General features: G+C 32.4%; 1 protein-coding gene across 4 annotated transcripts in view; it reads left to right on the top strand.

Annotated features, from left to right (window-relative positions):
• The first annotated feature begins 237 nt into the window (after positions 1-237).
• The window catches only part of vsig10 (V-set and immunoglobulin domain containing 10), a 20,791-nt gene continuing 1,039 nt past the window's right edge, over positions 238-19,989 (top strand). Inside the window, 9 exon segments of one of the 4 annotated variants that reach the window (NM_001100094.2) lie at positions 238-354; positions 390-578; positions 3,678-3,974; positions 5,658-5,963; positions 9,454-9,732; positions 11,626-11,904; positions 14,052-14,165; positions 17,919-17,931; positions 18,033-18,175. In NM_001100094.2, the coding sequence (NP_001093564.2) occupies positions 524-578; positions 3,678-3,974; positions 5,658-5,963; positions 9,454-9,732; positions 11,626-11,904; positions 14,052-14,165; positions 17,919-17,931; positions 18,033-18,175 (1,486 nt within the window). In that variant the 5' untranslated portion in view covers positions 238-354; positions 390-523. 4 annotated transcript variants of the gene reach the window in all.

Genomic DNA, 19,989 nt, shown 5'->3' with positions numbered 1-19,989 from the left:
GCGGAATGAACCATCAACTTTGCATATTTTACTCAGCGGATCCTCTTCTGTACTGCTAAACATCCATGGACACTCATGTGAGGTAAACCGGAGCGCACTGCGTCACCCGAAACCAAAATCCCCCGACAAAGTATATAGACCTGGCTGCCAGACTCAACTCGTGTCACCTGTCAAACCCAAAAGTGGTGCGTGTCTCTTTAAGAGCGCAGGTAAAGGGTGTGGTCAAACTACAATTTCAAAGTTTCCGGGAAAAAAAAACCGAGTAAACAGGTTGAAGATGAACACGAGACGGACGTAGCAGAAGAAACATTTACGGCATTCCCCAAATCTATCACGAGTTAATCTTAATATTATTTTATAATATAATTTATAATTTATAATTTATAATATTGTATTTATTTAATGAAATTGTATAAAACGTGTTTGATGCGTTTTACCGGGAAACAAAAGGAAACTCGATCGAGTTGTCAAAGGAAAGTGTATTTTATCCCGTAATCTGAAAGGACTTCCTGACAAGCCAACGATGATGATAACATCTGCTGTAGTTTTATATCTGCTTCTTCTTTCTCATCAAACAGGTGAGTTCGTTGACAGGTAGCTACATTTGTCGTCCGTTCATTTTGAAGGAGACATCATCGGGTGTTATTGTACTTTATTATGTATTTCCAGCTGATTTACAAAAATGCTATGATCATGTCCAAACCAAACACCTCACTCCTGTAGTTTTTAAGTAGTTTTTAAATCAATATTATTTTACCTTAATTATTCGCAGGATATGAATTATTGATATCAACAATTAACATCTCACTAGTAAAAATGCTAATTTATCATACTGTGAGTTCACTAATAATAACAATGACAATATTTAATATCAGGAAATGACGACTAGAAAAAATATAAAAAATGACGTCGTCACTTGGAGGAAAAAAAAAACAATGTTCTTCATATCAGGAGTGACATTTTTATAAATCGTCACAATATTGATTGCCATTTAAATTAGGAATTGAGGAAATCCTGCAAATTAGCAAAACTGCTATTAGCTTAAAGCTTCTTTTTGATAGGCCAAGTGAAACCATGATACTAAACAAAGTTTACATGGGAATTGTACCATAATATTACCATAGTACTTCTGTTTTTTTATTTTTTTATTTAACTTCTGTTTAATGTCAAATCACTGTACTGCTCCAAAAAGCACAGCTTTCTTTCTTCCTGTATAGACTGCTATTTGAATTCAGTTGTCGGTGTTGGTAACAAGAATTGAGTAGCCTGCAAATTAACTTAAAGTTTATTTTTATAGGCCTTTTTAAAAATTGAAACCATGGTACTAAACAATGTTTAGCCTACATGAAAATAATATTACCATAGTGCTTTTGTTTGAAATTTGAAGTGCTCCAAAACACACTGTTCTTTCTTCCATAGACTGCCATTTAAATTCAGTGTGTTTGTATCAAGAATTGGGAGAAACCTGTAAATTAGCAAAACTGCTAATTAACTTAAGGCTTCTTTTTGATAGGCCAAGTGAAATCACGGTACTAAACAATGTTTACATGGGAATTATGTAAAATAATATTGCCATAGTACTTCTGTTTTAATATTTAAAGTCTTTATATCACTGTACTAATCCAAACACACTCTGTTCTTTCTTCTATAGACTGCCATTTAAACTCACTTGTTGGTAGGAATTAAGAGAATCCTGCAATTTAGCAAAACTGCAATTTAGCTTAAAGCTTGTTTTTGATAGGCCTTCTTAAAAAGTGAAGTCATGGTACTAAACAATGTTTATATGTTAATTGTATTATAATATTACCTTAGTACTTCTGTTTAATATTTGAGATGTTCATATCACTGTTCCTATTCCAAGACACGCTGTTCTTTCCTCCATAGACTGCCATTCAAACCAGTTGTTGATATAAAGAATTGATAGTAGCCTGCAAATTAGCAACCTGCAAGTTAGTGTAAAGCTTATTTTTGATAGGCCTTCTTAAAAAGTGAAATCATGGTACTAAACAATGTTTACATGAAAATTGTATACCATGATATTACCATAGTACTTATTTATTTAATTATTGATTTATTGCATAACAAGAACAATAGCATAGAATAAAGAGGAATACAATGCTTACATTTTTTTCACGTCAAAGAAACAAATCAATAGAGAAAAAAAATGAAATTACAGGGTATATATAAATTACAACAAATTCACATAAGAAAATGTTTTCAAAATTGCATACATCCTTCTAGCTTTTTTTTAAAATATCTTTTAGGGTTTCAAAATAACGCTTAAGATTAATTTTCAACAAATACATGTTAGGTTTATCATTGGACCATTTCTTTTGTTTGTGTACATGGCACTACCCATATATAATCATCAAATTATGATTAAAATTATAATCAACAAATTCTGCTCCAAAGTATTGTTATTGTATGTCAAAAAATATCTTTACAAGAAAACAACATTTTTAAATTTTGTAAGTTTAAATATAAGATATTTAACATCAGACCAAAACATTTGGCTATATGTGCATTCAAAAAATTGTTTTATCGATTCCTCCTTTAATTCAGAAAAAGAGCACGCACATTCCACGTCTCTAAAAAAAATTAACAATTTGTTTCACTGAATAAATTGAATGAATTAGTTTATATGTCACTTCTTTAACTTTATTTGTTAGACAGTATTTACTAGGTAAGTTCCAAACTTTTTTTCTACTCAATCTACTTAAATAAGAACATTCCAAAAAGATTGGCATTTAGGCAACAATGGGGTTCTGGTTCTGCATAATGTTTTAAAGTTATTAAATATATTGTCTTTAGTTTTCACACCATTGATACTTAATATGTAAAAGATTGGATTCAGTGGACATACTAACAGAAAAGTTACACAGAACAAGTCTACTAGGAATTTCATCAAATACTATTGCAAATTCAATCTTAAGACGTCTTTTTGATAGGCTTTTTTATAAAATTGAAACCTTGATACTGAACCGTGGTTTACATGGAGGATTATACCATTAAACCATATTATATATTATATTATGCTTTTAATTTCACCCAGCCCCAGGGCTTCCAGTTAATTGTAATTCAATACAAAATCGCCACATTTAAGATCTGATTTCTTTAAATAAACAGTGATCTTCACTGCCTGGCTGAGATACGATATATAAAGTGGGTATCAGGTCAAACAAGAAGCACTGGATTAAAGTGTATTGTTCTGCGCCATGTCTTTAAAATATGGAAATGAATTTTACCCCAGTATTGTCAATGGAGTTTCTGCACTAGCCTGGTGCTAATGAGGGCACTTGCGTTTAAACGGTCTTTCATCTCTTTTCACACGTTAACCAAATGGACGCTTAAGTCTATTTAACTGATTATATTTGATTTACATTACAACATCCATGCTGTAAAAGCAACCTTAAGAAATTGAAAATAGTCACATAAAGCTTTCACCGGAAGTTCATCACTGGCTGAAAAGCCCTAGCGGAGCTCATTGAGAAAATCCTGTTAATTAGCAAAACTGCTAATTAGCTTAAAACTGCTTGCCATTCTTTTTAATAGGCTTTACTAAACAATGTTTAATGGAAATTGTACCATAATACTACCATAGTACTTTTTGTTTTATATTTGAAATGTTTATATCACTGTACTACTCCATAACACACTGCTTTTCTTTCTTCCTGTAGTTTCAGAAGAGCAGGTGCAGCAGTTTTTTATTGGAGAAAAGGGGAACAACACAACACTACACTGTCTTGACCAGCCTGTTAATGCGTCTTCAGTTCTTTACCAGTGGAAGAAAGATGGAGCTGTTGTCGCAACCCAAAACCCCCCAAACCCGTCAGTGCATCTTTCTATTTCAGAGAATGGCTTTCTGAGGATCAGTGGCCTTCAGTTAATCGATGAAGGACTTTATGAATGTGAATCCCAAGCAAAGGGTGGAAGCTCGTGGCAGACTCTTTCAAAAATCCAACTTACAATTGCCGGTATGTAGATCTGTAAACCCTACTAATGTGACAACAGAAAGCTTTGATAGATCGCTCCAGTTTCTGTAAGACTTCAAACTGGTTTTTCTGGTTTAACTGCTATGCATGAATCTAGAAAAGCACCGCCATGTGACTGAGATGTGTAGGATAGCCAACATACATTAAGACTAGCTGAAATTGAAACAAGGCTGTGGTCTAGTTCTTATGTGGATTCTCAAAAAACGTTTGGGATATTGAGATATTTTATTAGGAATAGATGCATTGAAAATAAAGGTTTACTAAAATTTACTAAAGATTTATTCTTTATTTATGTATTAATTAAGAATTTTAAGTAACATGCGAATGTGCACTTCCGTATTGCGGGATCAGTGTGTGTACCCTGATATAAACCTATATTTACAATTCTAAAATGCGTGGCACATCGTAGCGCAGCACATCCGGTGTGCGGCCCCCTTTTTAGTGGTCTTGCTGCAGACAGTTACAACCTTTTTTACATCCTTGTTGAAACTCACACTGCTAGCGATCGAAAATTTATGTTAATTTGGCAAGCTGAGCGCATTCTGTACTGTACAGGAGACATGGAGGAGACTAACTGACAGTTTTACATCTTCTAACACAAATTTTGTCACTGTTTTGGAGCACACTAGCTTATAGATATCCTAAACAGTACGGATACTAACATCTAAAAACGATTTTTAATGACATTTAAGGCTAAAATGGCTCTTATAGGAAAACTAAAGGAGTGCAAAATCCCACCTTCAGATCTAAAGCCACTTATAAAAGGCTATATTCTAAACAAATGGCAAACAGAATGAGACCAATGCTCAGAAAATAAACTTTTTGAAGTTCAGCCAGACATAGGAGGAACATCTCATTTATTTTTTACCTTAAGACACAATCTAAAAACTGTTTTAGATTTGTATCTTATATGTTATCATCATCATTATTATTATTATTATTTATGTATTTTATCTTGTGTATTATTTATTGCTGTTGCCGACTTTTAATTGTTAGAATAGTTTTTATAACTATAGAAAAGTGGTATTTATAAAATGTGGTAAACTTGATCTGTTTTTTTTTGTTGCCATGACATAGCCAAAGAAGCTGAATCGGCAATAAACTCAAAAATCTCTCTCTCTTAAGGCTAAAGTAATGATGCTAAAAAATCAGCTTTGTCATTACAGGAATGAATTGGTTATTTATTTAATTAATAAAAAAACAAGCAAAAATACATTTGTGATAATATTACACCATTATTTTTTACACAATTTAGAATTAAATAAATTCAGAATATGAGAACATTTCGAATATAATGGCTTAAATGATTAATTTCCCATTTATGCCATCAGTTTTTTTATAATAAAAAGAAATTGATAAACTGGAATGAAGTGCTTTTAATTTTGTATTTTAATTTGTGATACAGTAATATGCTGCTATTTTATGTAATTATTAAATTCATAATATGTCAAAGCATTAAAGATGTTGCACAAAATCTTGTACACAAAGATGGTACACACAAACAGAAATCAACTACATTTTAAAACAAATTCAAATGAAAAAAACTATTAATTTGACAGATTATTTCGATATAATTGTTTCACTTAATATTTAATTAAAAATGTGTAGTCTTGAAGGTTTTGTTGAAGGTTATTATTAAAGTTTTGCATTTGTTTTATATTTCAGCTGGTCCCACTGGCGTATCACTGGACATAAGTCCAGCGACTTTCTTGAACAATGGAACGTTATTTGTCCATAAAGGTTCGGATGTCAATTTCAGTTGTTCCAGTGAGTCAAACCCATCACAGAACCTGACATGGACGGTTGACAATTTGGCATCAGATAATCCTGAAAGAGAATTTGGAAGCAAATCTCCTCTTGCGTTCTCCATTACAAATATCCAGCCACTAGATCAAGGGACGTACACTTGTACATCCCAGAATACACTCTCCAGGAGAACCGCGAACAAGACCCAGGAGCTGCTGGTTTACTGTAAGGCAGGTTTAATATTTTTTAACAAAAAAAAATAAAAATGTGTACATCCACCAATGTTGGTACCCCTGTTAAATATAAGCAAATAAGGCTGTGAAAAGTGTATTTATTATGTACATTTTGTTTTTATTAACAGAAAAGCTCTGTTGCTGGTGTTGAAAACAATTAATAACAAACACAACACAGTTTTATCAAAAATCTAATATCCTTGTTAAATATATGTGTGCCACATTTATTGGCATCCTTATTGATTAATTAATTAATTCATTCATTCATTCATTCATTTATTTATTCATTCATTTTCCTTCAGCTTAGTCTCTATTTCCAAAGGTAGCCACAGCGGAATGAACCGCCAACTATTCCAGCATACAGTATGTTTTATTCAGCGAATGCCCTTTCAGCCTAGTACTGGAAAACACCTATACACACTTTTTCACACACACAAACACACACGCATGCACATGCACTCATACACTACAGACAATTTAGTTCACCCAATTCAAGAAGCAAACTCCACACAGAAATGCCCACTAGTCCAGCCAGCGACCTTCTTGCTATGAGGTGACAGTGCTAACCACTGAGCCACTGTGCCATCCCCTCCATGAAGTCATATGTGGAAAAAAAAAATCTATTTATTTGTATATTATTTGATTTATTTTTATTAAAACAGCTGTGGTTCCGGTATCTTGCAATAACATGTACAGCAGTTCTTGTTTTATATTAAAATGCATGCAAATTCCTTAGAGCCAAAATTAGAAAGACAAAGGGTAGGTAAAATCAAGAAAGTTCCAGAAAGTGCCAAAAGTGCAAAAAAAGCCTCTAATATTTTATGTAAATTAAAAGCGACCTGTCTGAGTACATTTTTCCAATGGTAAAAGTGTTGTCTCCTGACTCATTCACATGTTGACTGAAAGAATCTGAGAACTTGACTTTAATAACTTTAATAATAATGACTGTAAATAGTAGTTTTCCTGGTACTGGGTTGTGGCTGGAAAAGCATCTGCTGCGTAAAACATATGCTGGAATAGTTGGTGGTTCATTCCACTGTGGCGACCCCAGATAAATAAGGGTCTAAGCCAAAGAAAAATGAATATATGAATGAATAATAATGTACATTTTTAGCCAAGTATATACAACAGTTTAGCACGTTCTTTATTGCAATCAAGACAAACACTGCGTTCCACATGGCATACAATGCGCTTACACATTGTATTAATGAACTTACACACTCAACAGCATAGTATATGAATTAGGTTTGTGAAGTGTCCAACACTGCACACTTATATTTAATGGTTGAATAAGGGGCATCATCTGGGTATTTAAAGTGCACCTATTAATTTTAGAATAAAATGCAATATTCATTCATTCATTCATTCATTCATTTTACTTTAGCTTAGTACCTTTTTTTATCAGGGGCTGCCGCAGTGGAATGAAACACCAACAATTCCGGCATATGTTTTACAAAGTGGATGCCCCTTCCAGTTGTAACACAGCACTGAGAATCACCCATAAACTCTCACATTTACACACACACATACACTACGGCCAATTTAGTTTATTCACCTATAGCGATTGTCTTTGGACTGTGGGGTAAACCGGAGCACCCAGAGGAAATCCACACGAACATGTGGAGAACATGCAAACTCCACACAGAAATTCCAACCAGCGACCTTCTTGCTGTGAGGCGACAGTGCTAACCACTGAGCCACCGTGCCGCCCTAAAAAGAATATTTGCGTGTGAATGCACTATTTAAACTATATAATAGCGCATAAGTATGCAATTTGGGATGCATCTGATGTTCTACTGTACACTTCAGGTTATGTACCATTGGGTATATTACAAAAGCTTTTCCAATTATTCTCTGAATAATTTTTTTTCAATACTTTTTGAATCTGTTATAGTCCCACTATAGGTGCATCATTTAAACACACCTGAGAACAATTAGGATACTGTTATAGGACGGAGATATATATATAATTTCTTTTATTTATTTATTTATTTATTTATTTCAGATAATACAGAATTAAAACCGGAAAAAAATGACTGGTATTCTTATTTAACAACCAACACATTTCCAGCTCTACCACATTTTAGAAACAAATTGAAAGGTCCCAAAACTCCCTCCAAGATCTTGTATTTATCTCTTAATATATAGGTTATGTGTGTGAATAAGTGTGTATGGGTGGTTTCCAGTACTGGGTTGCGCTGGGCACCCGCTGTGTAAAACATATGCCGGAATAGTTGTTCCATTGTCATGTTTGTAACCATGTATTTCAGCCAACATCCTATACTTTTACACACATTTTTCCAATTTAAAGAACAAACAAAACTAGACAAACACTAGAACAGTGTTAAGTATTTTGCTGACTTGTGTATTTAAATTATCCCAAATGTTTACAAGAATGATCAAATTCAAAGCAATTTTAACTAGTGGAATGCATGGGCTGTGTGTTCATGCTAATGATGTCACAAACCCTCGATTATTCAGTTTTGTTTTATAGAAAACAAAGAAAAAACAAAACCGTTTTAATATGTTGTGTGTTTTATTAGACTGCACAGAGTTATAACTGTAGCCTAAAATGTGTTTATTATGATAAAATATTGCTGCTTCTTCTCCACCTGATCACTAGTGGAACAACCAGAAATAGTTCTATACCACCTAGTAACATTGAACTATGACCACATTTTAGAAACAAATTGAAAGGTCCCAAAACTCTCTCCAAGATCTTGTATTTATCTCTTAATATATAGGTTATGTGTTTGAATAAGTGTGTATGGGTGGTTTCCAGTACTGGGTTGCGCTGGGCACCCGCTGTGTAAAACATATGCCGGAATAGTTGTTCCATTGTCATGTTTGTAACCATGTATTTCAGCCAACATCCTATACATGTACACACATTTTTCCAATTTAAAGAAATAATCAGTTTAGCTTGAAGAAAACATACATTTTTAAATATAAATTCAGTCTTTTTAATTTTGATTTCCCTTTGGGTATAAATGAAATTTAATAAATCTGAGGTGACAATGGAATATTCACACAAACTATCTTCTCTGTCATTCCTTTCACTTCTTTCCAAGAATTTCTAATTTTGTCACACTACCATATGCAACGATATAATAAACCTTTAAACTCATGCATCATTGCATCTTATACAGGTGTCTGGAATGTTTTCATGATGTTCATGCAATACCACTGGAGTTCCGCATCAACCACTTATATTGTAGCAGCTTCAGCCGTGTATTTATTATTTGTGATTGAGCCTCTTTGCTCTGTTAATATTTTGAGCAACGCATCAAAAGGTTTAAAAAAAGCCAATTTCTTATTTCCACTGGGTCCCAAATTAGTTAAGGGTGAAAAACAGTTCTATGCAGCAACTTAGTGTACTTTTTCTTTGTTTTGTAGTTTCTTCAGTTTATCTCCAGACTTTATAATTAATGTAAAAATGAAATACCGGTTTTAATAATCTTTAATAATACTTTTTTTTCCAGATGCTCCAGAAAGGCATCCGGAGTGCAGTTGGGAGTTGGGAGATAAGCCATCTGATGTGTTGTTCATATGTAGCTGGTTTGGAGGTTACCCTGTGCCCACTCTGACCTGGCAGGAAGTCGAAGGAGCAGCCGAAGGTCCCACAATCAACTTGACGACGTCCCAGCAGACTGAAGAGCTGAATGTCTCTGTGAACAGGTCAATCCTGCACGATGGAGATAAAGTGAAATGTACTGGACATCATGTGACAGGAGTGGAAAAATCCTGCTCCTTTACCCTCAGTAAGTCACTTTTATTCTGTATTACAAAAATGCAGATCATCATTGAAATGTTTGATAAAAGGCACAGTGTGTAAGATTTATTTATTAAAATATATATCAAAAACAAACTAACACTAGAACAGTGTTAAGTATTTTGCTGACTTGTGTATTTAAATTATCCCAAATGTTTACAAGAATGATCAAATTCAAAGCAATTTTAACTAGTGGAATGCATGGGCTGTGTGTTCATGCTAATGATGTCACAAACCCTCGATTTTTCAGTTTTGTTTTATAGAAAACAAAGAAAAAACAAAACCGCTTTAATATGTTGTGTGTTTTATTAGACTGCACAGAGCAGAGTTATAACTGAAGCCTAAAATGTGTTTATTATGATAAAATAGTGCTGCTTCTTCTCCACCTGATCACTAGTGGAACAACCAGAAATAGTTCTATACAACTTAGTGACATTGAACTATGGCTTAACTAGGTTAATTAGGTTAATTAGTTAACCTAGTTAATTAGGAAAGAAATATTGCTTAAAGGGACTAATAATTTTGACCTTAAAAATGGGTTTAAAAAATTTAAGACTGCTTTTATAGCCGAAATAAAACAAATAAGACTTTCTCCAGAAGAAAAAAAATTATAGGAAATACTGTGAAAATGTCTTTGCTCTGTTAAACATCATTGGGGAAATATTTTAAAAAGAAAATAAAATTCAAAGGGGGGCAAATAGTTCTGACTTCAACTGTACATGAGTGCTTAAAAGTTTGGGATCAGGGTTTTTGTGTGTGTGATGAAATTAATTGTTTTTTTCAGCAATAACATTCACAATGCATTACATAATCATAATTGCAATATCTAAGCGAAATCTGCCAATTAAAATAATTTCTGAAGGATCATGTGACTGTGACGCGGTAATGATAAAAAATTTAGCTTACAAGAATAAGTTACATTTTACAAAATATTACATTATATAATAATACATCTTTTTGTCAAATAAATTTAGATAACCCAGAACCAAAACCTTTGAGAATGTTTTTCTAATAAACACTGTTAGCCAAGATTATACTTAAAGTCAACTTTTTTGTGTGTAATATTGTAGTAATTATTAAAAATTATTTATTTATGCAAATCATTATGTTAATTCATGTGCTCATAAATCAAAATATACTTTTCTCCCACTTCACAAACTTCTCTTCTTCGATGTTATGTTTTTTTGTATGAAGGCCTGTTAGGGTTAGGGTTGATTAACCTGTCAATAATACACAATCCACCAATAGCAAACCGCAAACACCCAATCTAACTCTAATAAACAAAATTAAGTCCCGTCCTAAACTATTTATTGAAACGAGGTGAAAAATATCGCAACTTCATTTTTACGTCTAACTAACCCTTGTGTACTGTTTAAACTGACTTTCGCTATGTTTGAGGCCTTTTTTGCCCCATTGACTTTTATTATAAAATTACATATTTGACCTCTTCCCAACAGGAAAAATAAGCGACAATCAAGAATGCATGATTACATGATGTCATTCCTTTGCATTCTAAAAAATGTCATTATAATGGAAGTCAATAGGGCAAAAACAGCCCCCAACATAACGAAAGGGTAGTAAATTTACCCAAAGCGAATTTTTGAAAACTTTCAAAGCACTTTCCCCAAATATTTGTCAGAATAAGATTTGTGACCAAAAATCATTTCATTGGCTGAAACACAGAGAAAGATGTGGCAAAATTATCACTCAGAATCACCCCAGAGTAGATAAAAACATCCCCAAAAGCACACAAGGGTTAACTGTAAAAGATCTTTGATACATGTCATGATTGTCAGTATATGTTGGGACCCTCTAATGATTTTTTTATCCTTAAACATAAAAACAACTTATTAAAAGTGATCATATTTCATGTGTCTTCCAGAGATACCATACCCAACAGGACAACCTCTGGCCACCGCTTTGGAAGGCACCAATATCACCATCAGCTGTACTGAGACCAGCTCTCTACCGCCAGCCAAAACTGTCTGGAAGAAAAATGATGACCTCATTGAAAACACCTCTAAATATATAGTGCAAGAAAATAGACCCGCATTCACACTCACTATAGTCAATGTAACAAAGGCTGATGAAGGAGTCTACTACTGCTACAGTGAAAACCCCCTGGGCGCAAGAGAGCTGGAAGTGTATCTGAATGTGAAGAGTAAGTCTGAAAATTCAGTGTTTCTCCATACATTAATTTATACAGTACATGTGTGTTTTTGTAATTGTATTTAATAAAATTATTATAAAAATATAATTAAATGTTTAATAATGAAATGTATTTATTTATTAATTTAATTAATAAATTATTTTATTATTATTTATGGTCACACTTTATTTTGATGGTCTGTTTGTTACAACTAATTCTCATTAGATTATAAGAAGACTGTTAGGTTGGGGTTAGGGTTTGTAAGTTGACATGTTAAATGTCTATTGAAGGAGCAGCATCAACAGATATTAAGCAGACAGTCTACTAATACTCAAATGGACCATCAAAATAAAGTGTTACCTAATTTATTATTATTATTATTATTATTATTATTATTATTATTATTATTATTATTATTATTATTATTATTATTATTATTATTTATTTTTGCAATTACAATTCTTTTATTGTAGTAATAAAGGTCTAGATTGCCTTGTAAAACTCAAACGAAAATAGAGGAGAAAGAAAATTCTCAATTATTAAAGAAATAAAATATTAAAGTACAATAACTTTCATGACAAGAATGTTACCCCAAATTTCCCTTGCTGATTTTTAGTGTTTTTAAATTATACTTTATTTACAATTTAAATCTATAACAATTTTTAATTTGTTTAGGCATAAAGGCAGTAGAAAATTCTGAAGTAAACTGGTACTTGAATAATAATTATCATACATTAAAACTGTAAAACAGTACTTTGAATTTAAAATAACTGTTTAAATATATTTCATGACATTTATACCTGTGAATTTCAGCATCCTTGGTTTTAAACGTGATATGATTTATCAGAAATCATTTTAACCTCCTAGGGCTTACTGGCCACATATGTGGACAGCACATTTTAGCTCTTGTGTCTTATGTCTTATGTTTTATTTTTTTATTACAGACATACAGTGTCATCCTGCAACTGTTTTACAGCATATGAATAATCCTAGACACAGTCCAAAATGGCCAAAAAAATTACAGAAAGTCAAAACATGTTCAAAAATATGTGTGTATGTATTATTAATGCATTAAAAACAGTCAGGAAAAAACTGCTGTGTTCAAGGCAGAAATACAGAGTTTTTCATACTATTACACAAAGGTGACTTTATTGTATTTTATGGAAATGCAGACCACGAGTATATGGACATAATTTTTCTTTAAAAGTACATTGTGTCAAAAGATGTATTTATAATGTAAGATATAATTATTATGTACAGTTGAAGTCAGAATTATTTGCCCCCCTGAATTATTAGCCCCCTTGTTTATTTTTTCCCCAATTTCTGTTTAACGGAGAGAAGATTTTACATTTACATTTACATTCAGCACATTTCTAAACATAATAGTTTTAATAACTCATCTCTAATCACTGATTTATTTTATCTTTGCCATGATGACAGTAAATAATATTTGACTAGATATTTTTCAAGACACTTCTATACAGCTTAAAGTGACATTTAAAGGCTTAACTTGGTTAATAAGGTTAACTTGGCAGGTTAGGGTAATTAGGCAAGTTATTGTATAATGATGGTTTGTTCTGTAGATTATTGAAAAAATATATAGCTTAAAGGGGCTAATAATATTGACCTTAAAATTATTTTAAAAAAAATTAACAACTCCTTTTATTCTTGCTGAAATCAAACACATAAGACTTTCTCCAGAAGAAAAAATATTATCAGACATACTGTAAAAATTTCCTTGCTCTGTAAACATCATTTGGGAAATAATTGAAAAAGGGAAAAATCAATGGGGTCTAATAATTCTGACTTCAACTGTATTATGTCGAAACAAACTTATTTTATGTTATTAAACTTACTTTTTACTTTTATAATGAATTATTATCCATTTCATCCAATTTCTCACGTCATAGATAACTGCAGATGATTTCAGCTATTTAGGAATGAGACACATATTTTAAACAATAGCCTACATCAGAGATGTACACTAGCTCAGGGGATACTTGAGATGCTAGTGATGCTAAAGTTATGACACCAGTGCATGAATGTGACCAGACCAGATGTTTCTTTGCTCTCTAACACCTCTGCCTTAGCTAAAGTATGTAAAAGCCTTCTGGTTTTAGAAAGTACAGTATGACGTGTATTTTTTTATTTATTCTCAGCCTCTGCAGGAAATGGAGGAGCCATTGTTGGGATCTTTGTCTCTGTGTTGGTAATGATGATTGGAATTGTTGTCGGTGTGACGGTTTATACGAAGCGGGATCGAATTTGCATCGGTTAGTATTTTTACATATACTGAAAGACATTGTTCACCTAAAAATGAAAATTTTCTCTATTTGTACTCCCTCAACATAGTATTTTCATTCTTCTGTTCTCACAAAAGATGTTACTGGTAGCCATTGACATCCATAGTACCGATGGGTACTTTTTTATATATATAAAGTTAAGGTCAACATTATTTGCCCTCCCTTTTTTTTCAAATGTTTCCCAAGTTGTGTTTAACAGAGCAAGGGATTTTTCACAGTATTTTCTATAATATTTTTTCTTCAGGAAAAAGTCTTATTTGTTTTATTTTGGCTAGAATAAAAACTTTAATTATTTTTAAAACCATTTAAGATCAAAATTATTAGCCCCTTTAGGCAATATTTTTTTTCCAATAGTCTACAGAACAAACCATCGTTAAACAGTAGGGATGTAATGGTATCAGAATTTCATGGTACAATAATGCCTCGGAATGAATGGCACGGTACGGTATTTATTGAATAATTTACAGAAAAAACAAAACTAATGAAAAGACTCGAAAAAAAGTGCCAAAAGTGTTTATTTACCTTAGCACTGAACATATCAATGACATACAAATTAGCCATCTATCTGTAAGTTTCGAAACAGGAACTTCAGTTTTTCAATTTTAATAACAAAAAACTATTAAACCATATAAAAAAAATTAAGTTTCAATTTAGTATTGTTGAAAACTCATCACATTAAACATTTAATCACTCACTCACTTAGATAGAGATGTTTTTTTTTAAAGGAAAATGATCATATAACTATAAAAGCTGGGATCTCTGGGCATGTCCCCTGCAACAGAAAAAAACCCCTCTCATTTGGGACTGAGGTTTCTGGGACAGAGAGATATGATTTAGCCAAGGTTGACAGCAGTGGGTAACGTTGTGCACCACTTGAGAGGACAAGCCATCAGTGAGATAGAGGTCTCTTTGCGGTACAAGTCAATGTCTGCATCAATCTAACAAGTGTGCTGTGTTCTGCTGTCCCCATGACTGTTTTTAGTCGTATTCCCCGACTTATATTTCACCACAGTCTGGCAGTGCCTGCATACTGTTTTTTTCTTTGTCTGTCACCTTTTCCCCTTTTTCGTATCTTTTTAGAAGGAAACCGAAATGCTTTCACACATCCGATTTAAAACCCGCTTTAGGTTCGATCATTTCCAGCTCTTTTTCTTCCCCGCTACTAGCAGCACACTCCATTTCCGCATTACTGGATCTGTAATGACAACAGACCGCAAAGGATGATGCCCACGCCTGGGCTGATGGGAATTGTATTTCCCGCTACCTCCCGTTCGCTTCATTCGCCTAAGCAAACTTTTCTCAGAAATATAGTTTTATTGAGTCATGCGCCTACGGTAATATTGAAAAAAAATTACTATTGCAGTATGACGGTATTTACAATATTGTTACATCCCTATTAAACAGTAACTTGCCTGATTACCCTAACTTGCCTAATTAACCTAGTTAAGCCTTTAAATGCCACTTTAAACTGAATAGTAGTATTTTGAAAAATATCTAAAATAGTTATTAGAATAGTTATTAGAAATGAGTTATTAAAACTATTATGTTTAGAAATGTGTTGAAAAACCTTCTTTTCATTAAATAAATATTGGGGGGAAAGTATTCAGGAGGGCTATTAATTCTGACTTTAAGTGTATTTTTTTGTCCAGGTCATGGAATGTCAGAGATTTTTGTTATTGATTTTAATTGTTACTTTCCATTTATGAAATGCAATTCTTCTATCAGGTTTTTATTGAGTTTTAATGGACCCTTTTCACAAGACATTTATTGGCAATTAACGTCATCAGCATCTTAAATCCTTGATCATTTTTAATATTTTGAGTAAAAAAAAGTACAGTTATACGTATTTGTTTATTTATGTACTGTATAATATCATTTAATTACACAAAAGGATTACCACTTTAGTGAGGTGTTACTAATGAGGCAGGACAGTAAATTGGTGTTGTTCCGTCTTCTGGCTGTCATTATCAGTTTCACACAATGTTAATTTCTTTTTCGGAAAGTCTTGATAACACCATCATGGAGTTTTTCTTTGATTATTTCAGAAAATGGAATCATAAAAAAAAAATAGTTGTATTCTCCCATTCACTGCACTCTTAAGTTTACCCAGTTATGATGACTTCTTTTACTGAGAAGCCAGAAATATGAAATGTGTCAATTACTCAATTTTTTTTTTTTAAAGTGTAGCTTTTCACCGAGTGAAATATATCTATTTTTAGGCTGTGAACTAATTATATTTAATAAAGTTTAGACTTTATCTCTACAACCAGTATTTAGTTATCTATTTAAAGTCTTGAAGTGGTGTAAAATAACTATTATTTAATGTTTCTATCAATGTTGTATTAATACCATAATCTAATTGAGAATATTAAATATTAAATTAAATATTTAATTAAAAACAGACAATTCAATCTGAAGTGTCCAGTCCGTCTTTGTATCTGGCTTTAGCACCGTGACCTAAACAGATATGATTTGACAACACACGATTAAAGATGTATGTTTTGCCTGCTCAGTGCTTCTAGGTCATGGAAATTCAGCTCTTTAGTCACACTGTTAAAAAAATTCTGGTTGCCCTAAATGTTTAAGCTGAATCAAATTAACCTTATAAGTTATTTAAATGTACAGTTGAAGTCAGAATTATTAGCACCCCTGAATTATTAGCGCCCCTGTTTTTTTTTTTCCCCAATTTCTGTTTAATGGAGGGAAGATTGTTTCAGCACATTTCTAAGCATAATAGTTTTAATAACTCATCTCTAATAATTGATTTATTTTATCTTTGCTATGATGACAGTAAATAATATTTTACTTGATATTTTCAAGACACTTCTATACAACCTAAAGTGACATTTAAAGGCTTCACTAGGTTAATTAGGTTAACTAGGGAGGTTAGGGTAATTAGTCAAGTAATTGTATAACGATGGTTTTTTCTGTAGATTAATGAAAAAAAGAATTGCTTAAAGGGGCTAATAATTTTGTCCCAAAAACGGTTTTTAAAAAATTAATAACTGCTTTTACTCTAGCCGAAATAAAACAAATAAGACTTTCTCCAGACGAAAAAATATTATCAGACATACTGTGAAAATTTCATTGCTCTGTTAAACATCATTGGGGAAATATTTAAAAAAAGAAAATCAAAAGTGGGCGAATAATTCTGACTTCAACTGTACATACTATTAAACTAGAACTGTACATACTATTAAACCTAAAACAGCTTGCATAAGGAAAGGGCATGATTAAGTTAGTTTAATAAGTTGCAGTTAACTAAAAATGTGTGTTGTCATGACTAAATTCAATAGTTCATTTTAGCATTAGGGCTTAGTCCCTTTATTCATCTGGGGTCGCCACAGCGAAATGAACCATCAACTTATCCAGCATATGTTTTACACGGCGGATACCCTTCCAGCTGCACCCCAGTCCTGTGAAACTCATGACTAAATTATCAAATTATTTTTAAAGTGCATCAAAAAGTCAGGGAATTGGACATGTGGCTTAGAATTGGAACCCCGATAGTTGGGAAAAAATGCTATGGAGGTCAATGGCTTTTAGTTTCTAACATTCTTCAAAATATCTTCTTTTGTGATGAACATAAGAAAGAAACTTTTATCCACAGGAACAAGTGGACAAATTTTTCATTTTCAAATCATCTCTTTTATTTTTTGCTACATAAAATGTTTTCATGAAGACGCTTGATTTAAAATGGTTTTTGCTTTTTTTGTTTTTCAGGTTTAGGATTTAGGTGAGTATGAATATAACTGGAAAACATTACAGCTGGAGTATTACAGATTAATGTATGTTTAGTGTCAGGCTGATGCATTGTGATCTCTGTTTTTTTTATAGTCATTTAGATGATGACCGATTGGATGTTTTGAGTCTAGTGGACTCGGATGAAGAGGAAATTTTCCATGAGGCTGTTCCTCGACTTCCTCCAGTGACAAACGGACACGCAACCACACTCGTGGAGATCCACAGAATACCATCCTGTAAGTCCATCAGTTCCTGAATATACTGTATTTCACAATGTTTTGAGAAATATGCTTGAAATGTAGAACTGGAAATTTGCTTTACAATGAAATGATTATATTGTTGGTTGGTTGACACTTTCATCAGTTTGTTGCATGGTCATAGATACAGTAGCTTGAAAATATCGGTTTGTTTTCATTTTAGTTTTTAGGATCATTTCATATGTGTTTTTACAAGGAAAAACACACATTTTTTCAAATAGGTGCAGTTTTACCGACATTTTTTTCTCTCATTTCCTTTCATGGATATATTTTAGTTAAACTTTGTTTTTTATTGAAATATGTTAGTCAGAGAGCCACAGCATCAGATACACAGAATCATTAGACATCAACTGCTCCAATGTGGTGGTAGAATACAATTTTGCTCACGTTTTCTTTCTCTCTGAATTAAACAATATAAAAAACAACAACAACAACAACAGTACAGAGAATAAATAAATACAAATACTCAAAGGGTATAACAGTAGAAAATAAAATATATATTAAAAATAATAATAATAATAATAATAATAAAAAAATAAAAATAAAATAAAATAAAAAAAAAACACTCTCCATTCATAACTATGCCAGGGGCAGGGAAAATAAGTTAGCTATATACTTGCATACATATACACATACATATATACATGCTTATTTATTATTTTTTATTTTTAAAGTGTAAGAGGAAGGGTTGCCAGATAGTGTCAAATTTTTCAGTATTACCGCAAACTGTATATCTAATCTTTTCTATTTGCATAGACTGCATCAAATCATGCATCCAGTATATGTTCATGGATATATTTTAAACTATTTATTAAACAGTAAACACTCAGGACCTTCCCCACTAAAATGTTTTCATATAAACCCATTAAAATGACAATTTTTAATCTCAGTTTCATTAAGCAAAAAAGCGATATGCTGTGTTCCAATTTGCATACTAAACGTCCTTCAGTTCTAATTTGTATTCAAAAATTGAATTAATAACGTTTCTCAATGCATTCTTAAGCGATCTTGAGTTCTCATGTAACATCATCAAGCGTCAAAGTTCGATTGCAAAACTCAAGACCGCAAGAACAGAGGACGCATGTTCCCTTTGATTTAATGCATCCTCTATATCAAGAGAAGTCTATAGCGATCACTGATTGGCTCCTGTACTAGAAGGCGGACATTATTTACCATTTTGACAGTTACACTTTTCTCATTCAAATCTCTAGTGACTTTTGTGTTGTTTTGGCTGTGTTTGAAATGGCATATTTCAGTACTTTTTTGTGTTAAATTGAGAATCAGCCAATATGTGCCAAATCATAATATGTTGAAATGAATGTTTCAAAGTCTCCTGGATGGTCTACTATTTCCCTGTAGAAAGTGCAGATCCGTGCATACTGTTAATGGCTAATATTTCACATTTGATGTGAATAGAACTACAAACAAAAAAGCAAACAGTGGTAATAAACTACACAAATGGCGGATGAAAGAGAGAGAGAGTGCGAGCGAGAGAGCTTTGGTAAAGATGTTTAAATCTTGACCAAAGTTAAGCCTTTAAATGTCACTTTAAGCTGTATAGAAACATCTTGAAAAATATCTAGTCAAATATTATTTACTGTCATCATGGCAAAGATAAAATAAATCAGTGATAAGAGATGACTTATCAAAACTATTATGTTTAAAAATTTGTTGGAAAAAATCCCGTTAAACAGAAATGGGGAAAAAAAAAAAACGGGCTAATAATTCAGACTTCCAACTGTATAAAGATGTGATTGTTCTTTACTGAGTGCATAATTATTCAAACACCTAAG

This window comes from Danio rerio, chromosome 5 (assembly GCF_052040795.2).
Source record: "Danio rerio strain M-AB ecotype USA chromosome 5, GRCz13ab, whole genome shotgun sequence".
Lineage (NCBI taxonomy): Eukaryota > Metazoa > Chordata > Actinopteri > Cypriniformes > Danionidae > Danio > Danio rerio.
Note: the sequence above shows the minus strand (reverse complement) of the source record. Positions and strands in the feature narration are given on the sequence as shown.